This window comes from Gymnoscopelus microlampas (genome assembly GCF_963454915.1).
Source record: "Gymnoscopelus microlampas genome assembly, chromosome: 9".
NCBI lineage: Eukaryota > Metazoa > Chordata > Actinopteri > Myctophiformes > Myctophidae > Gymnoscopelus > Gymnoscopelus microlampas.
This window is the reverse complement of record NC_139946.1, coordinates 33298703-33318059: the sequence shown is the minus strand read 5'-3', so window position 1 is coordinate 33318059 and position 19357 is coordinate 33298703. Positions and strand designations below refer to the sequence as shown.

Sequence of the window (19357 nt, the reverse complement as noted above, 5' to 3'; positions counted from 1 at the left end):
GGGGGGGGGACTCTACTGACAGATGCTTCTGCCCCAGGGAGAGAGGAAGAGAGGGTAGCTCAGCGGAAATTCCCTCCTCTTCATCGCCACCTCCACCTGCTCATCTCGCCCACCCCCTCGTCAGTGAGGGATGAGAGACAGAGAGAGAGAGAGAGAGACAGAGAGAGAGAGAGAGAGAAAGAGAGGCAGACAAGCAGTGAGGCAGACAAGCAGTGATTCCGGCTTCTCCTGCTTCCGTCACTGACAACCTGAGAGAATGGTTTTCTCTGTCTTGAAGAACACAATGAAGAGGAGGTGGGTTTAAAGTGTAATAACTCAACCCAGAGTGGAATATACAGCAGACACTTTGCCAGGCTGCTAACAGCCCCATCTGTCACTGGCACAGAAGGCAAGGCAGAAAGCAAGCAAGAGAGAGAGAGAGAGACAGAGACAGAGAGAGAGAAGGTGGGGTAAATGGGCGGACTATGAGGAAGGGTAGAAAAAAATGAAACATCCGACAGTTCTGCTAGAAAAGAGGTGCTGAAAAATGCCAACTCCAAACATGTGAACAACCAGGGAAGATGGGCAAGACAAGAATGCAGGGCAGTGCACAATGAAATGGCACCGGTGGCTGCCTGGTGCAACCGCAATGATTAAACCAAACATTACTTCAAAGTAAATTTTCAGAGGCCAACAGATTGGAAGATAACCTTTGTATCCACTCTCTGGCAAAGGACCACAGTCAGGCCAGAAAGCTTATACAAGGAAGGAACTGTTGACTTGTTCCTTTCTTCAGACTGGAACATGAATAGCATCAGTCTGAGCTACAAGTTCTGCAACCTATTTTTGACAAGATGGCTGGAGAACAGCCAGAGCCTTGCAAATCTACTGCACTGCATAACGACTCCTGTATGTCCTTCACTACTAAACCTGATTTGGCAAGGCAAGGGCAGTGATCATTTTGTGTCAATGCTCATTTCCCCTGCACCAGCAAAAATAGGCTACACGAACACATGATCCAGGAGCAGCCATCGTTTTAACAGCAGTGTCAAGATGAGTGCTGGAAGAAAACACTGAACTGCATGAAACATCCCTTTAACACTGTCCATTGGCATCACACCTTACATCTTTTTATATGCAGTGAAAGATCTCTATCCGCTTCACAACTATATTCATACAGTGGCCATTTTGTTCAAAATTCAAACCCAAGTATGACTTAAGACTAAGAGTGAAATAGCTACTGTGTGAATATGGTCATGGTCAATTAGCCAGTGCTGATTCAGAACAAAACCGAGAAATCAGCAGAGCAGGAGAACTAGGCAGGCCACAGTGAGAGAGGGAGAGAGAGAAAGATAAATAAACAAGCCAAGCTCTCTCAGCTCCCCATTGTCTTGGCCTGAATGTGCTTTTGTGGGTGCAGGCAGCATACAGTCCAGTCCAGTACAGTCTATGACAATGTGCCAGGCGGGCATCACTCCCCAGCCCTGGCATTGGCAGCTGTGAGAGACAGCCGAGAAAAACACACAGCATGACAGCATGAGCATGGTAGGCACAAATGTCAGCCCTGGCTTCCACAATGCATGTTAATGTTCATAAACAGACAAAAGATTAGTATTCTAAAATGGGCAAGAAGACAAACAGCATACAAATGCTTGAACATATTTGCATAGAGCAAAGCTAGGTTGTAACGGAGGACTCGATTCACAATTTATTTGAGACATGTGATTGCCACACCACACATTTGATTGCAAACCTATTTACATAGCCAAGCTTTGAATTTAGCTTTGAAACAGTCTACTGTAAGACTAGAAAGGTAGCAGAGGACTCTCCAAAACTGAACTGAACACTCCCACCTGTTTTCCCTCCCATTAAAGTTTCTGTGTGCTTCTTAAGGACAGCCTTGGCTTTTAATAACCAGACTACACATGCAAATAAAAACAAACAGCTTTACCTCTGTTTCAAGGAGACTAATAAACTCCCGCTAAAGTAACAAACAACCTAGCAAACTAACCGTTGCGCCATCCGGGTGTCGGGGATCTGTTTCACCAGCACCACGCTTGAGTAAGCTTTATCATCTACCTCTCCCTATCACTCATGCTTAATGGCCCCTGCATGAAGTGAACCAATAACCCAGAAATAGACCGAGGATCAGGCCAAGAAGGCAGGCCTCCTCCAGGCTGCCCTGGGGTAAAATGCCGGTGTGAAACTAGCCAGGATCCCTCCATCTGCTGTAAGCAGGGATCCCGACCAAGCCTCACTCACCGCCCTGGGCAAGGGTCATGGATAATACAAGAGTTGGACACAACAAGACCTCTTTTCAGGATGCCACACATCATCAACATAATGAATATCTCCAAGTTATACACAGTAATATATGGGAAACAACTGATGAGCATTTCAGAGATTAGCATCTTCTGTTGAAATTTAGGTTCTGACTTTAATAGGTTAACCAACATTTCTGCTGCCTCGTGTTCTCTGCCTCTCGGCTCTGCCCTGTTTGGCAAAGGAGAGAGAGAGGGCTAGCAGCCTATATTACAGGGGCTGCCCATTCATAATTCATATTTGTCATCAGCACCATTCCATAGACTGTAGGAGAGTTGCAGGGGGCATAATGAGGATAGTAAGAGGATCTGCACACAGATCAAGCTGAGAGATGTGCTCTCCATGACCCTACTTGGGAGAGGTGTGTCAGTTATGCATATGACTTCACACACACACACACACACACAGACACAGACACAGACACACACACACACACACACATACACACACACACACACACACACACACACACACACACACACACACACACGTGTCAGTGCCTTCCTTGACATATTTGCTCTTTTAAACATGGCCGAAGCCTGGCTGCTCAGCGGGTTTCATCTGATGAGGCCTGAACTCAACAGCAAAGAGAATTCAAATCTAAATGCAAAGTAGAAAGCCCATTTTGCCCTTCCTTTTCTGCTCTCCTCATCAACTCTTTCTTTCGGTCACTCTCTCCACATTACAGTCTTTCAGGGAGTTGAGACAGATGCCATCAATGGATACTGGAGGAGTAGAAAGGAGCTCTAATTGCATCAGGTGTGTGTGTGTGTGTGTGTGTGTGTGTGTGTGTGTGTGTGTGTGTGTGTGTGTGTGTGTGTGTGTGTGTGTGTGTGTGTGTGTGTGTGTGTGTGTGTGTCTTTGAGAGGCACAGCAAGAAAGCAGACAGTTTTTGGGCCAGTGTTTTCCCAGCAGATAGTAATTCGCAGGGGGCCAACCCTTGAATGCTTTCTCTGAAAACCTAAACGGATGTATGATACTCTACTTTATCTGAACCCAAATGAAGCATAACCATGCACTTCCCTTGCTTTCTTCTGCTTCTAAATATGCTTGAGCCGTGCTAATTGACTATGGGATAGTTGTCAGAGATATTCCTGTGTCACGGTCTACATATTTAAAAAAAAAACAGCACAGCAGTAACCGATTAATAATAAGCTTACAGGCATCCGAGAAACCATTGAGCACCTCAAAAGAAATTAGAATGTATTGGTATTGGAATATCCATCTACACAATTCTCTCTTCTACTATGCAGCAAAATAATTGGAGCAATTTTAGCAAGATGCCAGCTCTACAGGCCCACAAAGGGTCCAAATCTGTGCAAATGCTTAATCTCCTAACAGCTCAGCTGGCCTGCTGTCTCTCACTGAGCCCCAACCGGGACCAGAGAAAGAGCACCATACTCTTAAAAGAGGAACACCACCCTGGTGGGTAAAGTCTAGTTTAGGTTCTCAAAGTGTGGTCCGGGGACCCTCAGCAAAATGTGTTAATACAGCATCACAATCATTTTAAACACGTACACGTTGGCTATTCAAACATAGCAGATCTATAAGCTCATGATATCCCTGTGAACTGAACTCCACTCCGATGCCCTGAAAAGTCCTATTTGACACTGTACAGTTATTAGGACCAACATCTGCATTTCATTCACTATGGAGCTATGCATTACAGTGGCATCACTCTCTGTATAGGGGGGGAATAGTGTTTCTACAACATTGGTTCAACTTTTCACGTTTCACATCTTTTCACACCTATGGGCAGAAGTGAGAGTGCTTTTGGCAATGCGAATGCGCTCTACAGAAGCCCCTCAACCGGCAATCCCAAGTTGGGGTTGACAGGATGTTGCGTTCATGATATTTGGCATCTTTTTTGTAAGAAATAGGCCCCACCCAGGCTCCCACTAATTTTGGAAGGCAATTATAGGTAAACAGTAAACACTATGGAATATCAAAACTAAAGGCTGTTCGTCGCTCATTTGTCACATGACTCCCGAGATCATATGTATCAATTTTGTAAAACTGTGTGTGTGTGTGTGTGTGTGTGTGTGTGTGTGTGTGTGTGTGTGTGTGTGTGTGTGTGTGTGTGTGTGTGTGTGTATATACATTATATATATAATATATATATATATATATATATATATAAAAAATCATGTTTCTGCAACAAACAGTGACATTTGGCACAAATCTCCTATATGGAGAGTTAAACCATGATGATCTCTTCCCTTTTCGGCGGGAGATAATTAAGCAAATTAATTTACAACAAGATTATCCATATGGAGTGCAAGGACTAAAACAGCAGTGGCATGAAAGAAAGCATGAAAGTAATACAAAAAAATAATAATGTGTGTCCCTCACTGTGATATTCAACTATAAAAAAGAATTGCTGAAAAGGCACAGATATAAGAGGGAGAAATGATCTAGTTGCACTAATCTGTCAACACAAACCAATATTGAGAATCTCAAAGACACATAGACAGAGAACAGCCTTCAAACAATAATAAGTGAACATTCATTTTCATGCTGGCCAGTACCAAAGGTGTTCTGTCAAGCTCATGCCTTTGAGATTGAAGCAAGATGGCCAAGAAACTCATTCCTCACGAGGGTGGTACACATTTCTTCATCAAGTGATAGCTGAACCTCCTCCCGTCCCTCCATTTCTTCTCACTCCCATCCCACTCACCCTGACTCAGTTTCTCAATCCTCAGCAGAGCCCAGGCTTTGCTGCTCCATGCTGAAGTCAGGCAACCATTATTTCTTGTATATCAAAAGCTACAGCAGAGCTGAGCTCCCTAAACCCCACAATCTGGCTTCACAGTGAGACAAAGCGAGAATCTACTGCTGCTCTAAAGAAAGGGAATGTAGATATGTACTGGATTCAGTCAGTCAAAATCTACTGGTGCCCTAAAGAAAGGGAATGTAGATATGTACTGGATTCAGTCAGTCAATCAAAGGTGAAGTCCAGCCTACTCCCAAGACAAAAGAATATTTTCCATTATGATTGATATAGTATTTATATACAACATAATTAGTGTAGTTACCTCAAAGTAGTAGTAGTTGCATCTATTCATCTGCTATAGTAACATTTCACAATAGCACATTCTAGAAAGCATGCAATAGACTAGATCTAGCTCTGGTCCATAGAGTTAGAAGGAGTTCTCCTTAACTCCTAACGTTATGGACCAGAGCTAGGCTATATCCCATACACTTAAAAATCATGAGCAGATATATTCTGATTACTTTTTAGAATGCCTGATGTGGGGGCTATGCTACTCCCATTTGAACTTTAAGCCAACTACTAACCATCTTATTTTAAAAAGGAGAATCTCAATGTACCAATTACTCATATAACTACAAAATAAACAGGACCACAATGGAAATAAGCCCTCAGGGATTTTTCTGTTATCCTTTTAGCACCAGCATTGTACAGTATAATCGTACCACTGACTGTACTAGTTGCAAACTGTTAATAAAGAATTCAATTGCTCATTGATATACACAACAACTAACCTAGAAACCCAAGATGAAGTCTCTCATCATCAGTGACATACTGTATCAGAGAGATGCTGCAATATAACTAAACATTTGAGATGGACTTCACTGGTGATCAGATTGTGGTCAAGCCATAGAAAGCTATAACCTACTTCGGTCCCAAAGGTCACTTACACATTACCATCTGAAAGGAGGAAGAACTGCCGAATAGGGGTCAGTCTGTGTGTCAAATGATGAGCTGATGATGACAATTCCTATTCTGCCCTGGCCTGGGAGAAGTTCCTACATTAAAAGCCTTGAACGCATACAAGAGCAAATCCACATTGACACATAATAATTACTTCTTGAAACATTCTTATATCTGGGTTTGATATATTTAGGATGCAGTAAAATTAAGCCTGATTGATTCCATAGTTAATTGATTTCCACACAGTCATTAATTAATTTCCACATTAATTCGTTCAGTCATATAGTAATACATTCATCACTAGCCACACACACGTCTGCCCAGTGTCTACAACTGCTGCAAGCTTGGCTTCAACATTGACACTGTCAACCACGATCAAAGTCGGTCGTATATTAATTGCATTCCCTCGTATAGTTTCAGAATCGTATCTATTCTACAACACGGAATTTGGATAACGGATTATTACCTGCGTGTTTCCTAGAAAGCCTTTATAGTACATTTTCCATCCTGAGCCCATTCAACAGCCTGGAGTCCGACGACAGAAGCATGCATGCAGTATAGCACCCGGAGAGGTTTGATCATAGTAGAATTTCACCAGGCACTTTTCAGTGTGCGCGCAAACCACCGCCCACCTGTAAGCCGATTGGCCGATATGTCCTTCAATCAGGAGGAAATGTGTTGTAGGCATAGTAACCATATAGAGGCGGGACACCTAGGATATACCGTGAGCCTATTGGATGAGGAGTCAAAGATGACGGCCTAAAAAAAATATGAAAAAAATATTGTAGTGTATCGTAGTAGCTAGCCCTGGTCCAGAGCGTTGGTGAGTTCTCTCTAACGCCCTGCCAGCCGCGTTGCTCTGCTCATAGACCGAAAATGTCACTGCCGTGTGAGGTCTCCGTCTTTAGTAAAAAATAAACAAAACTATTTTGTTAGTCACCGAAACAAAGGTTATTTTGTGTTGTTGAAAATCTATTCTCCAGGGTGGGAAGCGTCTCAGCACCCCAGCTTCTCTGTATCATACACCTTTTGAGCAGAAAATAAAATATGTTTGCCAGATAGAAATTATTTTGTTTACTCCACTGCGCCCTCTACAGATCTGGTCAATGGTAATTTATATTGACTAGATCTGTAGAAGGCGCAGTGGAGTAAATAAAATAATTTCCATCTGGCGGACATATTTAATTTTCTGCCCCAAAAGGTGTATTATACAGAGAAGGTGGGGTGCTGAGAGGCTTTCCACCCTGGAGAATAGACTTTCAATAACACAAAACAGCCTTTGTTTTGGTGAGTAGCTAAATAGTTTTGTTTATCTTTTACTAATTTTCAGTCTATGAGCAGAGCAGTGCGCCTGGCAGGGCGTTAGAGAGAACTCACTAACGCTCTGGACCAGGGCTATATGAAGTAGCATAATAGGCCTAAAGGAATAACACTTTTTTATGTGTGTGGCGCTCAAGGTCATACAAAGGATGAGCAATGACCAAACACAGGACTGAAGTTCACAATTATTCACTCAGGCAAAATATAAGAATTCAAAAATACTTACAGCCTGTCCAGGACGGCCTGTCCTGGACAGGCTGTCCTAGATATGGTAAAACATATATATATATACACAGTATAATGATAATAACTCAAATTAAACATGCAGCTTTTATAAGTTTGTCAAAGAACAATGAACACAAAATGAGACATAACTTCTATTTTTTCCAATACATTAAATTGTCATCAATTATATTGACCCCTGTTAGTACTGGACTCTGTCTTTTCCCGGTGTTTCGCCCAGGTCGACGTGGTGTTGATAGGTTGAGTTTCTGTGAGGTTAGGGTTAAGGTTAGGTTTAGGCATAGTGTTTGTGAGGTTAAGATTAGGGTTAAGGTTAGGTTTAGGCATAGGATTTGTGAAGTTAAGGCCAAAGGTTAGGGTTTAGGCACCACCTGGGCGACACATCAAAGGAAGAGGGAGTCCCCTGTATGCAGTCAGACCTCTTGAGTCCCAAAATAGATTAGGCTGCTCTTGTTTACTATCAATACAGAAACCTTTGCATGAATGTAGGCTGTTGCATGCAGTGACAACAGCTATACTGTAGCAACAAAACACAGTCTGGTTGTGTTGTTTTATGTCTCAGGGTCATAGCCTAGTAGTATTGTGTGCATTCGATTGCATTCGATTTCCCCCCCTATACAGAGAGTTGGCCTCCCAGCCCCGGTCTATATGTTGAAGTGTCCTTGAGCAAGACACTTAACCCTTAACAGCTCCCTCTGAGCGCTCATCATAACTGCTCAAATTTGAGCAGCCATCAGCTGGGTGGAGCTGAAACTGAATTTCCCCAATAATAATAATATTTTTATTTTATTTATACTATATCTTATATACATCAAAAGATCTAAATACATTTTGCTCTTTTGGGTGACCAAGCCATGTTTTGTTGTGATGCGTGTTTGTTTTATGGACCATTACTATTATTCTTAATAAAAAAAAATCTATCTGATTTTGTTTGTTTTTGTTTTGTTTTTTGTGATTGAATAACCTGATTCAGGTATGCGGTCTATAATTGTCCCCTCCTTGTTCGAGTAGGATTATGCAATTTAAGTGTCGACACTGTTGATACTTGCATACTAATTCTGCACATTGTCGTCTAATTACAGTGATGGTATAGCATTTGTATGTCTATATATTATTGCTATTCTCTTCTGTCCTGTGTGGGCGTTTCACATGAAATGTAAGTACGTCATTATTTAATGAATGCCCTGAAATCCTGAATAAACAAAACAGTGAAAAAAGGAAAATCTAAATCTTGGGGTCACTACTGTGCTGGTGTGTTGTGTTTGGAAGTGTTAACTTCAGTGGCAATTTATTAGGAGAAATGTGTAAAATCTTTACAAATGAATTAAATCAAACAAACTACCCTATTTCTCAAGGGGCAGTACATATGTTATTAGCTAACACGGATAATGAATTTAAGTTTTTTTTATAGAAATATATGGTTGAAGCTCAGCCTTCACAGGAGTGTGAGTACACACTTCAACAAACAAGAGGAACGCCATCCTCATCATGCTGCCACTGTAAGGTTATCTGTATCAGTGATTCCCAAAGTGGGGTCCAGGGACACCCTTGGGGGTGTCCCAGAGAGTCCCCAGCTGCATAACCCTACTTTATATTTAGGCTATTTGAAAATAGATTGCAAATCTGGTAGTCCCGCAACTACCACACACAATGGAATGCGGAAGTACCGTCCTCACTTACAACTTGTAATAGGTTGACACATCCACTAAAAGCAAAACTAGGCAGTCGTGTGGCGTGCCGTCAGAAGCAGACTTGAGCCCCGTGAGGCACCCCCAAATGAGCCGGTGTGCGAGTGGCCATGCAAAGTGGTGTGAAGTCTGCTTCTGCCAACTCAGCACTGTTCGAGTTGCATACATTGCATATAGGCAGAGAATCATAAATCATCACATGCTCGTCAAGATGCTGTCGCGCCAGACAGGTGCCGCATGTTCAAATCTGTCTCAACTCATCATCAGTTTGACACAATGAGGGAGGCCTTGCTTCTGGAAGCCCAAAGCCACACACCTACACCTGATAAAGAGCAGAATAGACTTATCATATAAACCAAGAGGTGTTTTCAACTCTTTTTTTTTTTTTTTTAAGATATTTTTGGGGCTTTTTATGCCTTTATTTGGACAGGACAGTAGGCTGACAGGAAATGAGGAGAGAGATGAGGGGGAGACATACAGCAAAGGTCGCCGGGTACGGGAGCCGAACCCGCGACACGCTGTCAAGCTGGATTACCAGCATATGTGGTATGCGCCTGGACCGCTAGGCCAGCGGACGCCCCTGTTTTCAACTCTATATAGATGATAAACTTGCTTTTAAAAGGGAATCTTCAGAAATATATCAAGTGGAACAAATTAGACTTCAATCATATATTTATCAAAAGATGTAATCCTATTATGCCCACACTAATACAGTAAGACCACTCAAAAACCCTCCCACTTTTGTATAACAACTATTCACCAACATCAGTCTTCCCTAGGCCTCCCGGTACCCTCCTACAATAGCCTACATATGTTTTCTTTGCCTTGCCTTCTGCGTACATAATATGTCCATTACCTCTTTCCTTTAATGTCTATCATTTAATTTATCTTTTTTTGTTATTCACTATTGGTTAGTATTTTGTACCACTCTTATCTCATTGTTTGTCTCAGTTATGCTTATGTGCTGTAAAAGTAGGTTCATTGTCAATATCAGTAATAGTTAAACAATGTATATCTATCCATGTATCTTGATTTATGCAAATTGTATAACAGCTAAAAGAAACAAGGAAAAAAACAATAAAATATGTATAGTTGCCAAAAGCTGAAATAAAAGTTAAGTTAGAAATAAATAAATCATGAATAAAGATAAAAGATTAGCTTAGGCTTGATTGTCTTAATACTGCACCAGTTTATAGTGAATATTATTATATGAACAATAATGAAAAATTATACTAAATTGCAATGGCTTCTATCTGGTGTGTGTCTGCACTCTGCGTTAATGGAATTGGAGATGGTTGTTGGTGGAGAAGGAATGGCCACAAAACTCGCAGATGAGATGAGGGGGTGCCTGATGGCTCACACCTAGTTAGTGTACTGACAACTTGCATGTCTACCCTCTCTCTGCCCTCATTGTCTTGTCTCTCTACACTTGAGTCGCCTATCAAAATAAAGCAAAAATTGCTGAAACTGCTTAAAACATCTCCAACAGGAGGCATGCACAACCTCCCCCTGTGTGTGTTATTGTGGGGCATGTGATAACAATATTTTGGGGTTGTGTGTGTTTGAAAAAGCACAGGGTAATGTGGGAAGGGCTATGATAAAGGATGCTGATTTTCAATTCCTTGTGTCAATTATGTCTATTTAGGGGCAGACTGGGAAGACAAATTGGTGTGTGTTTATTTACTGGGATGTCTCTCCTGGTACTTGATCATGTTGTGAAGAAGAACATTATGTAACATTGTTACATGCAATAATATAATTTCTGCCTTCCAATGCTGCTATGAAAAATAGTTACATTTATTTTGCTATTAAGCAATGTTAAAAACAATGCTAGTCTGACAGCTATGTTATGTCAATTTGGTCAAACGTAGGGTCCAGCATAATTTACTTTCACACCTAATTTGTATTTTCAGTCTGGTCATTTACAAACACTAGAGTTTCCGACACATAGCATTATCGATCAGCATCCTTCCCCCATTAGTTCCATTCATGAGGCCCTGTGAATGTGAATGAGTATTGTCCCAATTTTATTCAGCATGTATTTGTGAGTAGATTTCCATGACTCTCTGGTTCTGGGGAAGTAGTTAGTGAAGTAACTGGGGGCCCTATCGTTGACTATTCTATGAACCATTGTAATGTCTAAGTTGGGACATCCTGGCCTCTACTGGTAGCCAGTTGAGCTCCTGTAGTTGGAATGCTATTACCATCCTAACCAGTTTATTCTGGGATACCTGCAGCTTTTTCCAGAGTGCCTCCGTCATACCAGGCCGTGATGGCATAATCAAAGGGAGGGAACTTGACTGTTAGCCTAAGGCAGTACACATGAAATATGATGCTGATCGGCCTAGTGCGAGATTAGCTGCAGATAGACAGAGACAGAGACAGAGACAGACAGACAGACAGACAGACAGACAGACAGACAGACAGACAGACAGACAGAGGCAATTGCAAGATCCTCTTCCCTTATTCTGGCAGAGTTAAAAACAAAAACAAAATAACTCACAGATGAAGTCCTTCTTGTCTATGGACAAACAAGACAAGACAAGACAAGACAGATAGAAAGCAAGGATAATGAATAATAAGTCATTCCACACCCTGTAGGCTTTGGAGTTACCTGGTACCTAGGAGACCAGGGCATCAAAGTTATCTTAGGTCACTACTCAATTGTCATTTGTTTCCTTTTTGGAAACATTCCTTTTAGTAGTCTCCGCCAGGAGGGCAGAAATTATTGCTCAGGAGGTAGAGACTGTCTTGGAACCATAAGGTTCCCAGTTTGATCCCCTGCTCCTCCTGGCTGCATGTCCAAGTGTCCTTGTGCGAGACACTGAACCCCTAACTGATCTCGATGAGCAGGTTGGTGCCTTGCATGTTTTCCTACTAGCCTGGAAACCGGATCTGCCAGAGTGAAATAATTTGCTCTTGCAGATAGTCCGTGTAATGCACATTGTAAAGTGCTTTGGATAAAGGTGCTATTTACAGTAAATGCACCGTCTCAAATCTGTCCATGACAACTACGAATGGCATTTTTGTGAATTAATTGTCCTTGGACTAGCCAATAGCTATATAATTATTGTACATTGATAAAAATAAAAAGAACTATTTGGACTTGATATGACATAAGAAGCAAGGGGTGAATTTCAGTGCCCAGGGACCCCTGCAATCCAAGCTTGGCTAAAGCCTAATTTATAACATTTGGACAGATTTTTCACATGACACCATTGTGTAATGGAGTAAATTCTGCTTTAGAATCCTGAATGCTTACATGACATTACTGTATTTGTCAGATTTTTTTTTGACTCATTGACATACAGCATTGCCCTGCAAAGAGTAGAGCTTTAACATTTAATGTATTGAGGTTGAAAATAACATTCAGGTGGAAAGGAAAGCAAAAGAAATACAGCAACAGAAATGGCCTGTGTGATTATAAACAAAACCTTTGCAAACAAACTCATTGGCAGTCTTCTTGGTTCCATCTGTAAAAACAGATGAAACAGCAGATGATGTTTTGAGCCCTTAATTCACCATTAAAAAACGCACAAATAAAATGAAATGACATCAAAGCCCTAGAAATTAATTATGTATCAGTCTCTGCCACCTGTTGTTGGTGTTCCTATTTCTGTCCTCTTTGAGTGTCCTCTGGAGTTCATACACTGGCTCAAATGCTCTCATTTGTCTCCCCCTAAAGGTGATTCATGTTTATATACAGCAATAAACTGAAATATCGTAGTTATACAGTAGGCATATCCTGAATGTCGTATTATACATTTGTCTAAATGCCACAATAAACATTAAGTATAGTTAACTGACTGTAAGCCTGTATATCCTATTGCACAGATAAACACTTTGACAAATTAAAGTCCTCCATCATCAGCTGATGACAGACAATATTCTGCATTATTGCCTCCACTTCAAGCGCAATATGCAATATATAAATAATTGACTAAGAAATTACAGCAAATGAGAAAAAGGGGTGAAGAAAACACAAAACAGCAGCATAATATTTTTTTTATAACCAAGCCAGTATTTCTTATCAGTTTCTTATTATAGTTGTGATTTTATGAGTGCATAGCCTATATTTAATCCTTATCTCACTTTAGCATGCATGTATATAAAGTACATTATGTATTAAGCAAGTTGCCCTGATGTGCTCAGATGAGTCAGATGGATCACATACATCTTCTATAGGTGTCCGTACAACCAGTTTGGCCACCACCACTCCTACAGGACCTTTCTACCTTTCTACCTTTCTACCTGGACCTCAAAATCACTGTGCCACCCATTTAATGTCCTCTACATATGTAACATGTAACAGGCACTGATGGAGTGTATCGCTATCTTCATCTGCCCAATTGACGCAAGTTTTTCCTTCCATTGGCAGCTATCCTGATCAGGTTGCCAGGACAGAAGATTCCCTCCTCCGTCACATACACAGCATTGAGATGTAATTCTGTCTCCAGCTGAATTCTGTCGCTTCTCCTTCCACTCACTGCTTTGAGAGACCCCACCCGCCCGAAGTATCTGATGCTTTCCCGGATTTAATTGGATAACATTACATACATGAATATCACAGTTGCAGCAGGTGCTTTCTTCACCAGCAGATTTGTACGTGCAACAAAGCACCTCTATGGCTGGCGAAACCCCAAACCCCAAAACTTCATTCATCCATTCATTTATTTTTGAGAATCGATTATCCAGCAGGTTCAATCTGGAGGGAATAATCCTCATAGTGATTTTTGGAAAGGTATACACACACCCCTGGTGCCAGAAAATATGTGATAGCATTGCATAAGGAAATGTATTATGAAATTCAATAAATCAAATATAATGTAGGTGTGTAAGTAAAACTGTACACAATATGTTAATGTGAATTTCGACACTGATGACATCAACCACTAGATGTCCCCAGAGACAGATTAAGAGATGACAAGGGTCAGACGCAAGAAGAGATACATACCTGTTTGGCTGCTTAACTGTCTCTGAAATCCTGTGAGCAGGTCAAAAATATGGGTGTTATTATAGATGCATATCTTAATTTCCAAGACCATATATAACAACAGTTTATTAGTTAGTTTATTAAGAGTTTAAGCTTATTTACAGGACTGATTATCAGGGTAAAGTGAGATGTAGGACTGTGTACCTCAACATAGGAATGATCAGGGTGTGTTGTTTATGTACAGTATTATTTAATCCTGCTCTTTCTAATAGGTGTAGCCTTAATTTGACTGTGGTGAGCAAACTGTGGGTTGGAACCCAAACTTGGATCCAGTTCCATTGGGTCCTTGAATCATGTAGCCTACAGAAACACGTTCCTCAATGCAATTACGAACTTGTGTTTTAAAATTTAATTGATAATTGCTTAAAACTTGCCCCCCCCATACATTTCAGGACCATAGACAGCGTCAGCGCCCTACTTTACCCAATCTGTGTAGGCCGCCACAATACATGCCAGTACAAGTTACAATAACATACAGTAGCCTACTGTTATACAATAATGATAATTAGACCTACATGACATATAACACAACAATCAATGAAGGAAAGCACAGACAGCCAAGCAATTTCCAACCCCTATTACATCACAAGCATACCAATGATCTATTAACTAAAATCTATTAATTTGATCATTCATAAGCTCTTCTTTCTTTTCAAGCTGAGAAGTCTGCAATGCCAGAGGTCAAAAGCAATGTAGGCCTACTTACGTTTTTAAACAGCTGTAGCAACTAAAACGTGCAGGCGAACTCCAACCACTTCACTATGTCATGCATACTGATTTGGCTGCTGACTGCTGACTGCTAGAACCAATGGTGTAAAGTAAATAAGTACATTTACTCAAGTAGGCCTACTGTACTTAAGTACAATTTTGAGGTATTTTCACTTTACTGAAGTATTTCCAATTTTCTGTATTTTTAATTCTACTCCATTACATCTCAGAGGCAGATATTTTACTTTTACTGACTACAATTATTTGAAAACATTAGTTACTAGTTAGGCTACTTTGTAGATTTTGATTATTATTACAAAACATACATTAACTACCGTAATTTTCGCACTATAAGCCGCACCTGAATATAAGCCGCACCTGAATATAAGCCGCAGCAGCTAAATTGAATGATTTGTACATATATAAACCGCACTGGACTATAAGCCGCGGGTGTAAAATCCCTAGATTTAGGAGGTCCCCTAGTGGCTGTTAGCTATAAAGATCCATAGATAAGCCGCACCGTTATATAAGCCGCAGGGTCGAAAAATGGGAAAAAAGTTGCGGCTTATAGTCCGAAATTTACGGTACTTCAGCCCCATAAATCTCGGCCATTTGAAAATAGGCATCTACTGTACAAGCTCTGACAACATACTGCATAATTAGTACTTTCTACTTTTGGTACTTTAAGTACATTTTTTTACCAATACTTTTGTACTTTTACTCAAGTAACTTTTGAGCACTTTTCCCACCACTGGCTAGCGTATGATTAGGCGTGTAGGCCTAATTTATTGATACGTTTTCAAATAATTGTAATGGAGTAAAAACACAATATTTGCCTCTGAGATGGAGTGGAGTAGAAGTAAAAGTGCTGAAAATGTTGAAATATTCCAGTAAAGTAAAAGTACCTCAAAATTGTACTTAAGTACAGCACTTGAGTAAATGTACTTTACACCACTGGTAGACCACATGGTGGCGTGTTTGCACTACCGTCGAAACATGAACAGCTATTAGCTAGGGGGCACACAGTAGTATGGGTGTAAGTATATATTACTTACACCCATACTACTATAAATCAGTAGAGTGAATCAAAATGTACCCTCGGGAGTCCGGCCTCTGGTGCGGACCGGAGTCTTGTCAGTATCCACTGTTGGGGGTGGGGGATAGTAAAAGTATTTTTTTTACAAACGTACACCGGCACCATTGTGACCATTGCTATACTTATCAAAATGTATACCTTGTGTCCTGCCTCTGATTTGGACTGGTGCCCTAATTTGTGGTGGTGGTGTGTGCCATCGATTATCTGCTGGGAGAGAAAAGGCATAGAAATTACACATCTTACTAGTCATGTATGATATAAGACACACTTCACAATCACCCTTGTGATCCACGCTGTACTCAGAAATTACCTTGTGGGGTTACAGCTCTTCTACCTCCACGTTTAACAGTCACCATTGTGATCTCTGCTATAATCAATAGAATTTACCTTGTGGGGTCCTGGCTCGAGTCAGTACTGGACTGTGTCTAACTGTGGGGGGGGGGGGGGGGGGCATGCAGTAGTATGGGTGTAAGCATATATTATTTACACCCATACTACTGTAAACAACACTACTATTGTAAACACTAGAGTGAATCAATATGTACCTTCGGGAGTCCTGCCTCTGGTGCGGACCGGACTGACTGTAGTATCCACTGTTGGGGGATAGTAAAATTAATGTTTAACTAACTTACACCGGCACCATTGAGACCATTGCTATATGTATCAAAATGTATACCTTGTGTCCTGCCTCTGATTTTCACTGGTGCCCGGACCAGTGGTGTGTGCCTTGGATTATCTGCTGGGAGAGAAATTACACCATTAGTCATGTATGATATGTTTTACAGCCGGGTAAAGAACTAACAAATCAAGTCAAAACTGAAATCACTGACATATAAAACATTAACCATTCCATTTAGGTACCTTGTGGACTTCTTCCTGTCCTGCACAACACAGGTGTGTTGTCATGGCCTAATATAGAAAACATAGTGGAGAACATAAAAATATTTGAGATTATATTTGCACATAAATACTTATACATGCTGAAATTTACAGCTACAATATCTAATAACCATTCGGGCTTAAGGGGTATGGTTTGAAATCAATTAACATAAAATTGAAGTATATACCTGGTGTGGAGCTGTGGCGAGGCGCCGTCAGCACAGTTTTTGGAGTGAGCAGCGATTCACCTGGGAAGGATAATTATTGCAGATGTTTATTGTTTTAATTAACTCAAATGAGTTTACCTAAAAACTAGAAAGGACAAGATTACAAACTCACTTGAGAGCTGTGTGACTCCTGTTAGTCCTGAGAACTCATGTGTGTCCTGAGGTGATTGCTGCCATGCTAGTAAAAATTTGGGAGAAAAAAAAAACATTTTACAAAACAAAAGTCGACAATTGAAATTAGCCTTACATTTAGACATGTCCACAAAAGTCTCCGAGTAGTCCTTTTCATAAAGATCCATCGATAATGGGTTGTCTGTGTGTAAAACAATAACATTATTTTCAATATATATTGTATACATTTTCATTATTTACTTTTAATCATAAAAGGCCATATTTAAATTAGATATGGCCATACTCAGATTACTCACATGGAATCAAAGGGGGGTTGATGTTTCCTCTACCTTTGGCAGGTACTGGACCTATAACAAGATTTAAAAAATGTGATAAAAGTCAGTAGATTGACAATGCTAGGCCCGCACCCAGAAGAGTTTTTTATTTTTATTGTTCAAACACATTCAATCGTTTTATCTGTGTACATCTACTATTTCCTGTTGTGGCCACTGCAGTCAACCCCTTCCGCATCCGTTTAGGTGGTAATGGATATTTGGGACCTATAAACAGATGACATGTACATTGACACAAAAACAATCAAATAAGAAAAAGACCCAACTCAAGGAAAGGTGAACAATATCGTCTGAATAGGGGTGGGACAAACAGTAGCTATTGAGATAAATTGTCTTCATGGCCAGGTACAGTTGGACAAAATAAAAAAAAACATGTTAACATAGATAATTACCTGTGGCGGTGGATTTTGTGGGTTTTGATGGTTGGGTGTGAACAAGGGCTTAAAAAATAGAAATTGGTCACATTACCCCAAACAGGTCATAATATTTGCTCAAGTCTAAACTAATATTAAACATTACACATATACACAATAATCCATTCTAGTTGTTTAGTAACTACAGACAAAAATCCTTATGGCCAGAACTATAGTTCTGGCCACGCCAGGCTAAGTGAGTGAGTCTGTTAGTTAGTTAATTAGTAAGTATTAGTCAGTGAGTTTGTTAGTTAGTGAGTTAGTTAGTGAGTTAGTCAGTATGTTTATTAGTTAATTAGTAAGTCTGTTTGTTAATTAGTAAATTAGTTAGTTAGTCAATATGTTAGTAAGTTTGTCAGTTTGTTAGTTAGTAAATTAGTTAGTTAGTCAATATGTTAGTAAGTTTGTCAGTTTGTTAGTTAGTTAGTTTTGGGAACAACATTAGTACCTCTAAAGCAGTGTTTCCATAACTGGGGTTTGGGACAGTGGTGTGTTCTAAGTTTTTTCGGAGGGTATACGATACGATGCGCGTGGTCGTGGGTATACACTCGTTTTCAATGAAATGGTTATTAGACTGTATGCGCTTTTCCCCAAAAAAATCTGGACTGTATACGGCATATACAGCGTGTGACGGTAGAACACACTACTGGTTTGGGACCAGATGATTAGCTTAATGGGCAACATTGTTTACTCACTCAGTAAACAAACCAACATACAGTATAAGCGCATACAGGGTATCTGCACATTTATAATGTTACAATTTAATGACTTTAAAGACCTTTTTAAAAACAAATTGTCAAATATTACGTAAGAAAGAGGCAAAAGAGGTGAAAATAGTCGATCTACAAGCTCACAACGCCTCACACTGAGAGGCGTTGTGAGCTTGTAGATCGGCTATTTTCACAATGTTTATCCATGGAACCGAGTCAAACTAAATGTAATGCCTACATCTCCAAGTCCAAGTGCTGGTCAGGGTGGGGGGTCCCCAGTTCAGATGTGATTATTTTGGGGGGTACCTGTAAATGACTACACTTACAAATACACTTTTAACCTAAATGTAACCATCAGGACACCTCAGGGACTTGAACCCCGTCCTAGTGAACCAGGAGTGCCATACCAGTGTCTTTTACCTCTTTGACTCATTTACAGGCAGTGGCGGGAACATTACTCAATTTCTTTACTTAAGTAAAAGTATCAATACTGCAATGTAGAAGTACTCTGTTGAAAGTAAAAGTCCGGAATTCAAAATGTACTAAAGTGCCAAAAGTAGAAAGTACTCATTATGCAGATCCCATTTCACAAAGTTTTCGAATGTATAAAATGCATAAAAATCTTTTTTGAAAATAGCAGAT

At 40.4% G+C, this 19357-nt stretch overlaps 2 protein-coding genes across 2 annotated transcripts in view; both read right to left on the bottom strand.

Moving 5' to 3' along the window:
* fcho1 (FCH and mu domain containing endocytic adaptor 1) overlaps nucleotides 1–6496 on the bottom strand; it is a 59141-nt gene extending 52645 nt beyond the window's left edge. The window contains exon 1 of the mRNA XM_084066546.1: nucleotides 6441–6496. The gene's annotated coding sequence lies outside the window, so the exon portion shown is untranslated. The remainder of the gene's footprint in view (nucleotides 1–6440) is intronic.
* Nucleotides 6497–16395: 9899 nt separating this feature from the next.
* On the bottom strand, nucleotides 16396–18006 carry LOC311051513 (uncharacterized protein; the record flags this gene model as incomplete). Its single annotated transcript, XM_084066091.1, has 10 exons — nucleotides 17985–18006; nucleotides 17731–17799; nucleotides 17557–17601; nucleotides 17376–17441; nucleotides 17241–17306; nucleotides 17090–17149; nucleotides 16884–16931; nucleotides 16699–16761; nucleotides 16568–16615; nucleotides 16396–16451 (listed from the first exon to the last, which is right to left on the bottom strand). Exons 2-10 carry the CDS (start codon nucleotides 17768–17770, stop codon nucleotides 16396–16398), a joined length of 492 nt encoding a protein of 163 aa, XP_083922217.1. The 5' UTR covers nucleotides 17771–17799; nucleotides 17985–18006.
* Between the last annotated feature and the right edge of the window lie 1351 nt (nucleotides 18007–19357).